General features: G+C 42.4%; 1 protein-coding gene across 1 annotated transcript in view; it reads left to right on the top strand.

Moving 5' to 3' along the window:
- The window catches only part of AEBP1 (AE binding protein 1), an 81,720-nt gene that overhangs the window by 12,805 nt on the left and 53,607 nt on the right, over positions 1–15,308 (top strand). Inside the window, exon 3 of the mRNA XM_040346048.1 lies at positions 7,854–8,576. Coding sequence (XP_040201982.1) covers positions 7,854–8,576 — 723 coding nt within the window. The remainder of the gene's footprint in view (positions 1–7,853; positions 8,577–15,308) is intronic.

Below are 15,308 nucleotides of genomic sequence, written 5' to 3'. Positions count from 1 at the left end.
AGCAATCAGGATGTATCGGCAAAAGCCTAAAAGCAGCTTTTATATCTGCCTTAGCCATTAAAACCGATCCACCTAACAACCTAATCTTTTGGATAGCTTGATCGAACGAAGCGTACGACACCGACAACAAATTTGTATCAATTTGGTCATTCAATGAAGTTCCCGACGGAAACGATAGGTGATGTATCAACCTGTAAGCATTAGGCTCCTTTTTTGGTACTAGCCCCAAAGGGGACAAACGAAAATTTGAAAAAGGCGGACGCAAGAAAGGGCCCGCGATCCTGCCCAATGCAATTTCAGTATTCAACTTCTCCTCAACTACCAGGGGAAAGTCAGAGACAGACTTCAGATTGTTTACCATTGACACACCCTCCCCATCAAACAGTGGAATTCTAAAACCCTCAGAAAAGCCCTTAATGAGCAGCTCCGCCGTCTGTCGTTTTGGATACTTGTGTAGCCAAAGGAGCATTCTTCCCAATTTCACCGGTGTGGCTGCTTTTGAGAAAAAAGCTCCCCTGTGGCTGATTAGCTATGGACATTTTACGAAAACATTTGGTGACCGGATGTGCACCTCCGCAAAGGGCACACTCATGTCTATACCGACAAGATGATGGCCATTTACATTGGCTATCATTAAATGAAAAGCACAGCCCTTTCTTATAAGGTACACTAGTAGATGTTGACACGTTACCTGGCCCAGGCCTTGGGACCAATGGCTTCTGTGGAAGGAAAAGGTTAAGCCATAAACCTACATCCTTGGTTCCCCATTGCAAACCCGGATAAACCGACAGTTTGTGACGAAAAGCTTCGTCATAGACAAACCAAGCAAAACCAGGAAAACCTTTGTATGCTTCTTGAATAATGTCAATATGCTGAAACAAACCCGGACTTTTCTCCGGGAATCTTTCGCATACCACACTTGCGTAGATACAAAACCCCTGTAACCAATTTGTAAAAGATTTGTAAGGTCTACGCTTATCCTCATCTTTATCAGATTTATCTTTTAAAGCTTCCTTTTGATTAGGCAGTAAAGACAGTATTTCTATGAATTCCCCTTTCCATATCTTGTCTTTAATTGTAGACGACAGGTGAAAACCCAAAGGGGATAAATAGCACGGCATGGACTCCTTGACATGACTGTCAGGTAGTGAAACTACGTTACCAGCCGCTATAGTCGGACACGCCACCAGCCCTGGATCCTGACTTACAGGCACCCCAACAGATCCCTCAGGTCTGTCATTGGACCAGACCACCGCTGCTGGCTCACCCATTGAAGGCCTGTAAGGAAACGAATTGTTCAATCTTACCGCACTAGGCGACTCACTCCTCCGCCGGAAATCTGCTAAGAAAGAGGAAAAGGCAGCGGAAAAGACATCTAGAAATTCAGTCTCACCTTGAGAATTCCCCAACGGGGGATGCGCCGTCACAGTAGGTGCACAGAGCACTGGAATTGCCCCAGCTGCTCCTGCAATCCGATCCGGCCTTCGTACCGATGCTTGCGGCGCTGGAGAGCCGCAAGGCTCCGATGACGCTGTTGACCTTCGTCGCGGCGGTGATGACGTCACCGCAGGCCTGGATGACACTCGCTCCCATTCGCCGACTCCGCTCGCCGTTTCCGATAGGCCGACCTGCCGCTTGGCACGCTGGGACGTCTCCGCCTTCTTCGTTGACCGACGTGGGCTGGACGATGGGCTGAACGCTTTCTTCTGTAGCCTCCGCCTCTTCGCCGGAAGTCCCGCCTCTTCTTCACGTACGGCCGCCGTGACCGCCGCTCGACCTTAAAGGGGAAGCATCTTGCTCGGGCCCGCTTCATCTTCTTCCTCCATGATGGCGTCCACCGATTCTGGCAGGTCCCCGACGTCTTGACCGAACGGAACCGATTCTTGACCCGAAGGTAAGCGCAGGCACTGCCGAATCCATCCGTCGTCTTCTGCGTCCACCCGCTCCAGCAGCTGCCGCACTAGCGTCTTCATGCCGACCAAGGGGAACAAACAGCAGTAGTGAGAATAGCTCTTTGAAAGCTCTTAGAAGAGCTCAGAGATCCGCTGTCAGTTCTCCCTTAGGACGACTGGCCCCGATCCACGGAACCAGCTCTTTAAATAGGGCTCTCTCCCAGAACCGGAATATTCTGGAATACCAGGTGACCTGGCTTGACCTATCCTGGACCTTTACTAGTCTAAATTTACCCCAGCAACCCAAGACACAGAACCAATCCGACCCATTCCCGCTCAACTACCCATCTAACCTATCACCAACTCTGGATTTTCCCCTAGTAACCCAAACCACTAACCAATCCCTTTGCTTCCCGCTCAAACCTTAAGGGGAAACTTGAAACTGTCCCCTGCAGAAATCCCATAAGGAAAAGGGGGGCTGAAAACAGCCTAATACCCCTTTTCCCTTGTATTCTCTGGCCACGAAGGACAGGGAAAGTGACAACAGCAACCGGAAGTGAAGTTTTACGCTTCGTGGTAGCTCAGTGAACAGATGTTTGGTCTCTCTTTCCTTCACCCAGCTACACCCACCATGCGGTTCACAGGCCTGGCAGGGGGTGCTTTTTAGTTGTGGATAGAGTGGAGAGGGATTTGAACACTTGTTAGGTTTTTATTGCGGTCTGTGCCCCTGTTGGGGAGATTCACCCTCTCTATTTGTTATGTTTACTGTTATCAGTGAAAGAAAATCCCTAATTTTGGGTTGGCACCAGAACAAGAATAGAAGGGCAATCTTCCAATTAAGACTCTAGTTCTGGTGACAATCAGGGATTCCCTCACTTTGGAGGGATTTCCTCTCAGTCTCACCTCATGTATTGACAATAGGACAGGAAGTAAAGGTAAATCTCCCCAAAGGGACACAGAAAAAAAAAAAACTGACCTGGATTTATAACCAAATGTACCTTTAGTTAGGGTTTGGATACCCTTTACATTGTTTGGCAGAAGTTGCCTTTACTAAAAACCAAAGATTTTGCAGACCATGGGGGTTATTTACGAAAGGCAAATCCACTTTGCATTACAAGTGCACTTAGAAGTGCATTCGCTCTAAATCTATGGGGGAGATCTGAAATGAGGGGAAGCTCTGCTGATTTTATCATCCAATCATGTGCAAGCTAAAAAGCTGTTTTTTATATCCCTTGGATGTCCCACTCGGATCTACAGCGACTTAACTTCCAAGTGCACTGCAAGTGCACTTTCAAGTGCACTTGTAGTGTAAAGTGGATTTGCCCCATTGTGTTTTTTTCTTAATTGTCGCTCTTTTTGTTTATATCGCAAAAAAATGGTTAATAGTGGTGGCTGCATTTGTTTTATTTTTTAGGCAAATTTCCACCTTATAATCTGGCCAGTATTTGGTATCTTGCAACTTTCGAAAGTTGACCAAGCTGTCCAGCAAAAGTGTGAAGTTCCTGGAGCCGCCGAGGAGCTCGGCGGGCCGAGTTCTCCCATAGAACAACGAGGAAATAGAGAACATGTTCTCTATTTCCTCGCCGAGGTCCTCGTCGGCTTCCTCGGCCGAAAGTGTACACACGGCCGGGTTTCTCGGCAGAATTCAGCTCTGAACCGAGTTTCTGGCTGAATTCTGCCGAGAAACTCAGTCGTGTGTACGGGGCCTAAGGCCTCGTACACACGACCGAGTTTCTTGGCAAAAACCAGCAAGAAACTTGCTGGGAGATATTTTTTTGCCGAGGAAACCGGTCGTGTGTACACTTTCGTCGAGGAAACTGTCGAGAAACTCGACGAGCCAAAAAGAGAGCATGCTCTCTGATTCCTTGACGGGAATGGAGAAAGTTGGCTTGTCGAGTTTCTCGACAGCCTAACAAGAAACTCAACGAGGAAAACAATGTGTTTTGCCCGTCGAGTTCCTCGGTCGTGTGTACGAGGCTTCAGTTGCAGGTTTGAAACACACCATTTAAAACGGTCAGGGGTGCTTACAATGGTCAGCTCTTATTTATGTAAAACCTTTACCCTAAATGAAAAAAATAAACATTTCTGTAGCTGCATAAAATATGTTAGCTGAATGTTTTCCTTTTGTTAGTCACTTATGTAAAGTCCTTCTAAATCTAGTAGCCATTTATCAAAATATCTGGAATAAGAACTACCTGTGTTCCCCACAGCTATCATTTCGTCTTTTTTTTATTTCCACAACAGCTTTTAATCTAACTGGTGGCTGTAAGGCAATACATGCATGTAGTCATTATTTGTGAAAGTTTTATAAATGAGGCCCACAGGAAAGGAATACTATATTCTCCAGCAGCCAATCACAGTTTGGACTTTAATAGTTGGATGTAGTAAGATTAATGGCGGTTGAATTATAGTTTGAGGTCAATGATTTTGCGAACAATATCTCATTGGGGTTTGTGCATCAAAAATGTCTGAAAAGAAAGTGTCTGTGCTTCCTGTTACAAGTAATAGGGATTTTCCTTTCCTCATGGCAGACTCATCTGATATATGAAGCCTTATGTGTCTGCACTGCCATGTGATCATATACACATTCCTGGACGATTACTACTATGGTTCCTGGTGACCTGACTCATTTCTTGCTGGATAAATCATGGAAAGGAATGTTCTATGATATATGTGTGTTACTATCCCTATCTAAGGCTAGGTTTTCACTAGTGCGACCCCAAAGTCGCGCGTTTTACAGTGCGACTTTGCAATGCTATTTTTGATGCAATGTTATGAGACTGGTGAGAACCATGTGAGAAAAAGTCACACCGAAGTCGGGACAAAGTAGTGCAAAGACCTTTTTTGTAGTCGCTGCAACTTGAGTCGCACCAATTAGAACGGAGACCATTGAAATACATGGCTTTTGACTTGTCATGTGACTTCACATGTGTTAAGTCGCACAACCACTCGCAGTAGTGGAAACAGAGCCTTATGCTGCGTACACACGGTCGTTTTTCGGCATGAAAAAAAATGACAAAAAATGGACTTCACATCGTTTTTCGGCTTCTGAAAAACGACAAAAAAAAAATTCGAACATGCTGCATTTTTTAATGTCGTTTTTTTAAAATGTCGCTTTTCGGGTTGTAAAAAATGATCGTGTGTGGGCTAAAACGACGATTTAAACCCGCGCATGCCCAGAAGCGAGTTATGAGACAGGAGCGCTCGTTCTGGTAAAACTACCATTCATAATGGAGTAAGCACATTCATCACGCTGTAACAGACAAAAAAGCGCGAATCGTCTTTTACTAACACGGAATCAGCTAAAAGCAGCCCAAAGGCGAATAGAACTTCCCCTTCAGAGTGCCGTCGTACGTATTGTACGTCACCGCGCTTTGTTGATCATTTTTGAAAAACGATGGTGTGTGGGCAACATCGTTTTTAATGATGAAGTTGGAAAAATGTTGTTTTTTGGACATGCTGAAAAATTTCAATTTTTTTCATGCCGAAAAACGACCGTGTGTAAGCGGCATCAGCTGGACCTAATCATTTTTCGGGTTGTAAAAAATGACGTTTTTCAGCCTCTAGAAAAAACAACGTTTTTTTTCAACTTCATCATTAAAACGACGTTGCCTACACACGATAGTGAAAAAAAAATGCACTATAAAGGGGAAGTTCCATGCGGATGACGCCACCCTTGGGGCTTCTTTTGTGATTTTGTGTTTGTAAAAGACGATTCACGCTTTTCTGTCTGTTACAGCGTGATGAATGTGCTTACTCCATTACGAACGGTAGTTTAACCAGAACGAGCGCTCCCGTCTCATAACTTGCTTCTGAGTATGCGCAGGTTTTTCATGTCGTTAAAGCCCACACACGATCATTTTTTACAAACCGAAAAACGACATTGTTTAAAACGTAGTTAAAAAATAGAGCATGTTCGATTTTTTTTTTTACGTTTTTCAGAACCCGAAAAATGCTCTGAAGCCCACACACCATCATTTTAAATGACATTTTTAAAAAACAACGTTTTTTACAACCCGAAAAATTATTGTGTGTACCCGGAGGAAAAAAATTGTCCATAGTAACAGAATACACTCAGATTTTCAGTTGCTGCATTTTTATTGAAAGATTTTAACTACTTCCCACCCGGCCACTGTACATATATGGCAGGGTGGGCAATTCTGATTGGACGTTTACACACACAGATCCACGTCCTTGTCTGTGTAACCGCAGATCGCGGGTGCCTGGCGGACATCGTAGCCGCCAGGCACGCGCATCGGCATCTCAGTGATGCGGTGGGCACGCGCTCGCCGCCCCATGGCTGGAGGCCGGAGGCCGTATATAGACGGCCTCCCAGCAATTGGGATCCACACTGCGGCCGTACAAAGTCGTACGGCCGGCAGCAAGTGGTTAAATCGCTTTTCTTCTAATTTTTGTGAATGGCCGCATGTCTTTTTATGTTCCCTTGCACGAAAAAGTTCTATCCCTATTGTGAGGTCACCAGTATAGTATTTGTACATTGAAATCATATCCCCTCTCAAGTGTCTCTTCTCCAGAGAGAATAAGTTCAGTGCTCATAATCTTACCTTATAACTTGTATATAATCCCTTATCATCCCCTACAAGAGCTTGCATACTATTGATGTTAGGCTAACTGGTCTGTAATTCCCAGGGATATATCTTGCTCCTATTTTAAATATCGGTGCTACATTGGCTTATCTCCAATCAGCTGGTATGGTACCATACCAGACAGTAGACTGCTCGTAAAAATTGGGAACAATCCTTAAAGCGGATGTCCGCTGAAAAAAATTAAAAGCCAGCAGCTACAAATACTGCAGCTGCTGACTTTTAATATCGGCACACTTACCTGTCCTGTAGTCCAGCGCCGTCCGCAGCAGAGAACGAGCGATCGCTCCTCACTCTGCTGCCCCCCGCCATCCTCGGTGAGGGAACCAGGAAGTGAGGCGTTCCGGCTTCACTGCCTGGTTCCCTACAGCACATGCGCGAGTCGCGCTACACCTGCTGATTGGCTCCCGCTGTGTTCTGGGAGGCGAGTGTTCCCAGAACACAACGGGGGGGGACGGGGGGGCGGGAGGTGACGTCATGCCCGCAGTTTACCCGAGACTGTGTGGCTGGAAGTGGGTGCAAATACCTGTCTTTAGACAGCTATCTGCACCCCCCTCCCCCTGAAAGGTGTCAAATGTGACACCGGAGGGGGGGAGGGTTCCGATCAGTGGGAGTTCCACTTTAGGGTGGAGCTCCGCTTTAAGGACCCTCGAGTGCAAGCCATCTGATCCCGGTGACTTATTAATATTACGTTTTTCAAGCCTATTCCTAATTCTATTCTCTGCTAGCCATGAGGATGCTTCCTGTGACGTGTCATGAGGATGAACATTGCAGTTTTGGTTACTGAAGCCCCCCCCCGTTTCCCTCGGGAAGACTGAGGAGACAAATAAATTCAAAACCTTCGCCATCTCTCTATCCTATATAACCAGATTCCCTTCATCATTCTTTATGGGGCCAATATGATTTGACCTCCTTTTTTACTATTTATATACTTAAAGAAATTCTTGGGATTTTTTTTACTCTCCTCCGCTATGTGTCTTTCGTGTTCTATCTTAGCCGCCCTGATTGCTCCCTTACATTGCTTACTGCATACTTTTTAAAGTTGGAATGCTGATGATGAACCCTCAGCCTTGTATTTTTTTGAAGGCCTTCTCTTTTGCTTTTATATAGTGTTACTAGAAAGTGTTATATAGAAGTAGAAGTACTATGGTATCATAACAACAATTTAGCATATTTACTGCTAAAGATTAGGTGACTTCTTTTTTTTCCACTACTTTGTTCCATGATTTCTTAGTGAACCTTGATATTCTACATGTAAGCTTATAAACTTATGAACTTAGATCGTCCTAAGAGTTGAATTTGGATGACCTTTCCAGTTTGTGATGATCTTGATATTATTATTTTTTTCCATATACAGGACAACCTGGGAGAGCTAATGAAAAAGCAAAGAAAGAAAAGAAAGAGAAAGCACCTAAACCAACTAAAAAACCCAAAGAAAAGCCTCCCAAAAAAGAAAAGACTCCAAAACCAACCAAAAAGCCAAAGGAAAAGAAACCAAAACCAACCAAAAAGCCCAAAGAAAAGCCACTAAAACCTACAAAAAAGCCATCAGAAAAGAAACAGGATCAACGTCCAGAACAGGACAGATACAGTAAGCCAAAAGTTATTGTGGAGGAAGAAAGGCACACAGCAACCAAAACTGAAGAAGAAGAAGAGGAGGACAGAAGATATAGTAGACCTGAAATTCCTGATGACTATGAAGATAGTTATAGAAGGCCGCAAGTCACAGGGAGAGAAAAGGAGGAGACATATAAAAAACCCCACATTACCGGGGAAGAGGAAGATGTGAGAAATAGAAGGCCTCATGTATCAGTGGTGGAAGAAGAAGATGGATACAAAGAACCTCAAATACCAGAGGATTATGATTATGACAGGTACAAAATACCAGGGGTCACAGGAGCAGAAGATAAGTATAGAACACCACATGTGGCTAAGGAAATTGAGAATAAGTATAGGACACCTGACATTACTGGACAAGATAGATACAAAAGACCTCACGTCACTGAAGAAGAGGACGGGTACAGGAAGCCCTCAGTGACTGACTCAAAAACACATACGGGAGAAGATGTATGGGGTGAAGGTAAAGTGTGTGGCTTTTGAAATACTTCCATTACTAGGAGATAGATTCTATATAAGGTGTAACTCTCCTTTTGGGGCTTGTATTGATCAACACTTGTATTGATTAGTAGCACGCATTAAGGCTATAACTTTAACATGTATTTTGATGTGTTTTTCATGCATTTTTGAAGCATTAATGAAGCTTGGCAAATGCCCTGTGTTTGTTGATTTTCTATTTGTTTTAAAGTGGAAGTTATGTCAAATGCGAAGTGATTATGAATAAGTCACCAGATTTGAGGAATACCCCCTGTAGACCCCCCACTTTCCCAACTCAGTGGTATCTCCCCTATAACCCCCCAACCCCACTTAGTAGTACACCCCCCCTTCCCCATAGTACCCCACCCTCTCAGTAGTACATTAGTACATTAACTACCCCTTACAGTCCTTGTTAATTAGTACCCCACCTGCTCAAGATTACATTCCCAAACCCACCCTTCCCACTCAGTAGTATATTCTCAAAACACACCCAACCCCACCTGCTTAGTAGTACATTCCCCCCACACAGTAGTAGAATCCCCCTGCTCAGTAGTAACCCCTGATTATTAGTAATTGCCCACACTACCCCCTTCTCTGCTGATCCTCCATTCTGATTAAACTCTGCTCTCCTGATCTTCTACTGATCGTCTGTTCTGCTGATCTCCTGCAGATCCACCGCTCTGCTGATCTCCTGCTGATCTTCCACTTTGCTGATATCCTGCTGGTCCTCTTTTCTGCTGATCTGATCCCCTACTGCTCATCTTGATGCTTGGTCCTTGCTCCGGTCTTCATTTACATTCCTGCTGTATTACTCCCTTTCTGTACATCATGTGTGATATCTGCTGATCGACCACTCTGGTCCCTGCTCAGTTTACCGCTCCAGTGCCCACCCACTTCCTGTGTAAACAAGGTCTTAATGTTATTTAATAAGGTCCAGGTATATCTTGATATTAAAGTGTATTAAACGCAAAACCAAAAATGTAATATACTGCAGCTTTCCAGTCCTTGAATGTAGTGGCGGCATTGCATTCGTTTTCTTTTAATTTTTTTCCTTTTTTTTTGTCCACCTGTTGATCCTGCGTGTCATTGCATATAATACTGTATCCATGAAGAAGCAGCATTGTCACGGGACTACAGAACACCTTCTCCTCTCCTCTTCTTTCTCCATAACATAGGGGGATGTGTTTTTTAGTACACAGAGATAGCTGTAAAGAATGTAACTGATATGAAGGAAAAACAAGCAAAGAGCAGAGAAATGTATCAGATGATAAAGATTTTTGAGAGGGTCAACAGGTATTTATTTGAACTTTTCAAACAGATATAAAAACACTTTTAATTGTATATTTAACAGACCAAAAAAAAAAAACATTTATTGTTGAGGTTAACAAACAATTTAGGTTAACAGTGGTATAGTCTCACCAGGCTGTAGTATATGGCCATGATCTGCAGCTGCTGCAAAGGGTAATGGAGAAGCATTTATGGAACTCCTGCTGGTTGAAAATTGGATAATTGCTGCTCTTCTAACACATGCATTTGGAAACTATTAATCTTTTAAAATAGTAAAATACATATAACAAATGCATGCACTTCATAAAAACATAGCCAACAAAAAGTGCCATACTTTCAGCCAGAGCAAGCTTTATGGGTCTCCATTTTCTTATAAAATACGGCTTGACAGTCTAGCTGTAATAAAACAATAAAGAGTTGTGTCATAATGTAAAGCCTAATTTATACTGCCAGCATCCTAATGAGATGAAAATGTCCAGAGAGCAATTTCCAGATAATTAGATAAAACTAATTTTAGGGCAAACTATTTATTAATGGACCACTAGTTTTCCTGATGCTGGCAAAAATCTGCCAGGGGCAGAATCACTAGGCTGTCACAGATCAAGAGCAAAAATCAATCTGCTTCTCGTGGTTCTACCAACTTTTCTTTTCTTACTTTGTTGGTTCACAGGACTAGGAGGTATAGGAGATGCTGAATCCTGAGCCCTGCCCAGACTTTCAATTAACCTCAATTTTTAGCTGTGCTTAGGCCAACTCCAGTCATCTGAGCAATAGGTTCATTTTCTTCTGACTTTGGCTTGTATTTTGACTATGCTTGTTCACTTCCTACCTGCACTCCTTACTGAAATTGCCTGTTGACTTTGTACCACATTCTATCTTTGCTCAGCTGCCATCTGTGCAGATATATCAAAGGGCCGAAACTTTGTCCTATGGCCAGGAGAGTCCATCACTCTCTGCAGGGTGCTCTGTAGCAATCTAGTGGTGTTTGCCAAGACTGGCTGTAACTCTGCCCTTTTTAGGGTTCCCATTCTCTCCAAACTTGCAGATAGCACAGAGGGTGCACTATCCAGTCTGTCTGTAACAACAGCGGGGAAGTGAAATAGATTCCGCAGCATTTTTGTCAGTGAGATAATTATGACTTTAGCTGGCAATTGAGAGAAACGTGCAAGCATGCAAGCAAATGTTTTCACTGCTCATTTTAGCAATTCTGTCACTGGCAATTTCTTGCCACTGACAGGATGATTAATGTGACACGGGCCTTAGGTTACTTCTATTCAATTAATTTGGTTGTTTAAAGTAAACATGTGTACAGTGAACATGTGGCCTGGCCATGGACATTCAAGTAATAACAAGCTTTTTTTTTTTCAAACAACAATTTTTATTAATCGTAAGTTGACACTGTGATACAGAAACATCAACATAGCAGTAGAGCCAGTGTATATCAAGGAACAGTAAACCATAAAACAGACAGCAGGGAGTCCCTGCTGATATCACATAGAAACTGCTAGGCATCAAATAGGGTCTGCTATAAACCACAACAAAATCCAAGACAGAGAGAGAATAAATTAAAAAAAAAAAAAAAAAAAACAGAGAGAAAATAATTAGAGAAAGAGAAAGGAAACTGCAGATAAGAGAAAGATATGGGGGGTGAGGTAGGTAAACTCGACCATCAGCTCAGGGCGGATCCTCTCGCCACTGCCACTCCTCCCAGACCTTGTTGTGCATTTCTAGTCTATCCTGCAATCTGACTGTAATTGGGAGGGTGGGGATTGTCGTTTCCAAACTTTTAAACAAGCTTTAAAGCTCACATCGACCTCTGTAGTTGCAGTCACTGTGCAGCAGTTTATCTTCAAAGTTCACAGCAGAAAAATGAATGCCCTTTAACTGGCAAGTCATCTTACCTTGCTCCCCATTCCCAGAGCTCCTGCTTAGATTAGAAATGAAAAGGCTGATAATGAGTCAATAATGGAACAGAGTAAACAAACTTTCTGAGTCACTACTGGAAGGGAAGCACTAAGGAGCAGGATAAACACACCAGGTTAGTCAATGCTGGGCTATAGGAAGAGGGCAAGCAGAGTTACTGGGATAAGGGGGCAGAGCTGCTGAGAGAATAATTTGGATGACTTCAGTGTCTCTGCTGTGAAGTTAGGATTAATTGCTTCACAGTGCCTGCAGCCTGAAAAGTCTGTTAGTGTTTGTCTTAAAATTTAAGATTATTAAGGATATGCAAACATGTAAATGTTCATAGGATGGTCATAGGTTCCCTTTAAATTGAACAAATACTCATTTATTAAAAAATACTAGAGAATCATTTATAGTGGACTTTTCTCAGATAAATTTAAAAATGTAGTCCTTCTCTTACTTACGAACTTTCTCATTAACACTCTTTACATAACTTTATGTTACCGCTGAATATTAGCCAATCTTAATTTTATTATCAAACCTGATCTCCAAGAAATTACTTGCTAATAATTTACTGTATATTTTAAAATGATTTATGGTCCTGGGACCAATTATGTTTAACTTGTTCATAAATGATATAGTGGTTGGATTCGGAAATAAATAGTTCAATCTCAGTGTTTGCCGATGATACAAAGCTAAGCAGGGCAATAACTTCACAAGAGGATACAACAACTTTACAAGAGGACTTAATTAAAATAGAGGGATGGGCAGCTATATGGCAGATGAGGTTCAGTGGAGAAGCTAAAAATATGCATGCAAGTTACTGGCTAGGGGGAATCAAGGATGGAAAAGGATCTGTGGATCCTAATCGATGACATACCCTGTACGCAGCAAAAGCATGCAATTCTAAGCTGCAGCAAGCAAGGCCAGCAGACTACTGGCATGCAATAAAAAGAGTATTTACTCCAGAACAAAAACTATAAATCTACCACTTTACAAAAGTCTGATTTGGCCACATCTTCATTAGGCTGTCCAGTTCTGGTCACCAATTCTCAGGAAAGGATGCCCTTGAACCGGAGAGAGTCCAGAGAAGGGCAACAAAGCTAATAAGGGGGCTGGAGGACTCCAGCTATAAGGAATGACTACAAACTTTAGACTTATTTCCCTTGGAGAAGAGATGTTAAGGAGGAAACATGAAAGTAATATACAAATCCTTAAATGGTGACTCTAGTTTTGGGAGGGAATATTGTAATCTTAGGTCACTAAAAAGACAAAGCACACAATGAAGCTGGAAGAAAAACAGTTCTATCTTAAACTGCGTAAGGGTTTTTTTTTTTTTACTGTTAGGGCGGAAAGGACATGGAACTCACTGGAAATCACTGAAGTAGACACATTAATCTCCACTTGCTTCCTGGTCCTGTGCTGATTTGCTGCCCTGCTGCATCCTGAACACAGGAGATTGGGCCCCAACATGGGCGTCACATAGAGAATGCTTTGCATTTTCTCAAGGAATGCAAACCATTCTCTGATTAGACGAGATGGAGAGCATGACATCACCTTTCACCACCCCACCTCTCCACCTTGCATTCATTGCATGGTATTCTGGTAAAAATTTAAACCATCATCACAAAATGTGAGTGATATCAATCACTCTTTCTTGTTTTATTATTTTATTTTTTACCGTTTCGGCTATTGTTTGTATTAACGTATGTGATGTATTTATTTTGTATACATTTTGTATGAATGACGAGTTCAACCACTGTCATTGCTGATAATAGTCATAGTAAAAAAAATGATGAATGAGGTATTAACACAGTGATAAAAAAAACTGTCATAATTATACCACACCTTTGTTAAAAATAGGAAAAGAATAGGAAATAAATTAGTTGCTAGAGTTGCTACAATAATGCCACTATGTAGTCCCAAATCATTAACTGTAGGCTGCCTTACCATAATAGGCTGTTTTCTCTTCGGGCCACATATTTGTGTGCAGGCCACAGACCGTATATATGTTGTGCCAGCTGGCACTACTGGTTGTGTTGACGACATCCTAGAATAGAAGCTAAACCTGCACACATATCCAAGGCTAAGGCCATTGTAAGGCAATATAATGAGTACTGTGAAGGTGAGACTACAAAACCTGTTGGGTATGAGTGGGTTGCCTCCGCTCTATAACCCAGCCTTTCTCAGCTGTGATGCGGTGGCACCCTTGACGAATCCGAACAGACTGAGGGTGGGTGCATTGTGATATGCCAACATCCAAATTAGAACATCAATGAATAGGTTGCACAAAGTGCATCCCAAAACCCCTCATGGACTTTGGAGGCAGAGAGAAAATGAACACATGTATAAAAGGTATAGAATTTTATTATAAAACTTGGAATAAAAAAGGAAAAAGTATCCCTATAAAATTACATACTCACAAAAACACGTACCCTTAACCATCTTAACCATCCATAGAACTGCCTATAAGCAACTTCAGGTCAGCCCAGGTGAATATTAGTGGTCAAACCAACATGTTTTGGACGTATAGTCCTTCCTCAGGGTATGGGGTATATTACCTACTTTCCAAAGCAAATATACCCCACTCCCTGAGGAAGGACTATACTATACGTGTTTTTGTGACTATGTCATTTTATAGGGATATTTTTCCCTTTTTTATTCCAAGTTTTCTAATAAAATTCTATACCTTTTATACGTGTGTTAATTTTCTTTCTGCCTCCAAAGTCCATGAGGGGTTTTAGGATGCACTTCGTGCAACCTATTCATTGATCCCCTGACGAATCCAGACAGCACCCCGGTTGGGAAAGGCTGTCACAGAAACAGAATGCAGATTAAGACTGAATGCAGAGAGGGCAAAAGAGACAGTTTACCAACTCTGCCACTACATCCAGAAGAAATTACTAGAAGAGCAAACGTATGGTCACAGTGCTCTGTAAGCAACTTGGTTTCAAGTGTACGGAACCAAGTTTGTGAACTTTGAGTATGATATTCCACCAACAAATATGTGCTAATTGTGCTGGACAGCAACAATACCTGGCTGGATTGCTCTTTCAGGCGGCAGTCTGGAAGTTTTATTATGTATGACGATGTGTTATATTCAGCAATATGACATGTGGGTGGTGGTGTGCAGCCCCGGGCAGGCCTGCTACCCTAGGTCATTGTCGGTGTTGGATGTGCAAAAATTTGTCTCTAAGTTTAAGGGCCAAACATGTAAACTCAGATTCTGTATAGAAAAATATCTTAGTGTACCACTGGGTACACAAAAAGACCAAAAATTTGACTAATATACATTTGAACGCATTTTAAAATAAATATTTGACTGATTTCCTCCTCAGCATTTGATAAGAGTAAATCAGCTTGATGAACATAATCTGATAAACATGTGGGGTTTTCATAACCTTGCTTCTTAGTATAATTTGCCAAATATGTACATTTACATGGGGGCAGCCATCAATATATTAAGGTGGTCATACACGGATTAAAATCCAGCTGGTTCAGTAGGGAACAGTCAAATTTGAATCCATGT

Source organism: Rana temporaria, chromosome 3 (genome assembly GCF_905171775.1).
Source record: "Rana temporaria chromosome 3, aRanTem1.1, whole genome shotgun sequence".
In the NCBI taxonomy this organism is placed as follows: Eukaryota; Metazoa; Chordata; class Amphibia; order Anura; family Ranidae; genus Rana; species Rana temporaria.
Note: the sequence above shows the minus strand (reverse complement) of the source record. Positions and strands in the feature narration are given on the sequence as shown.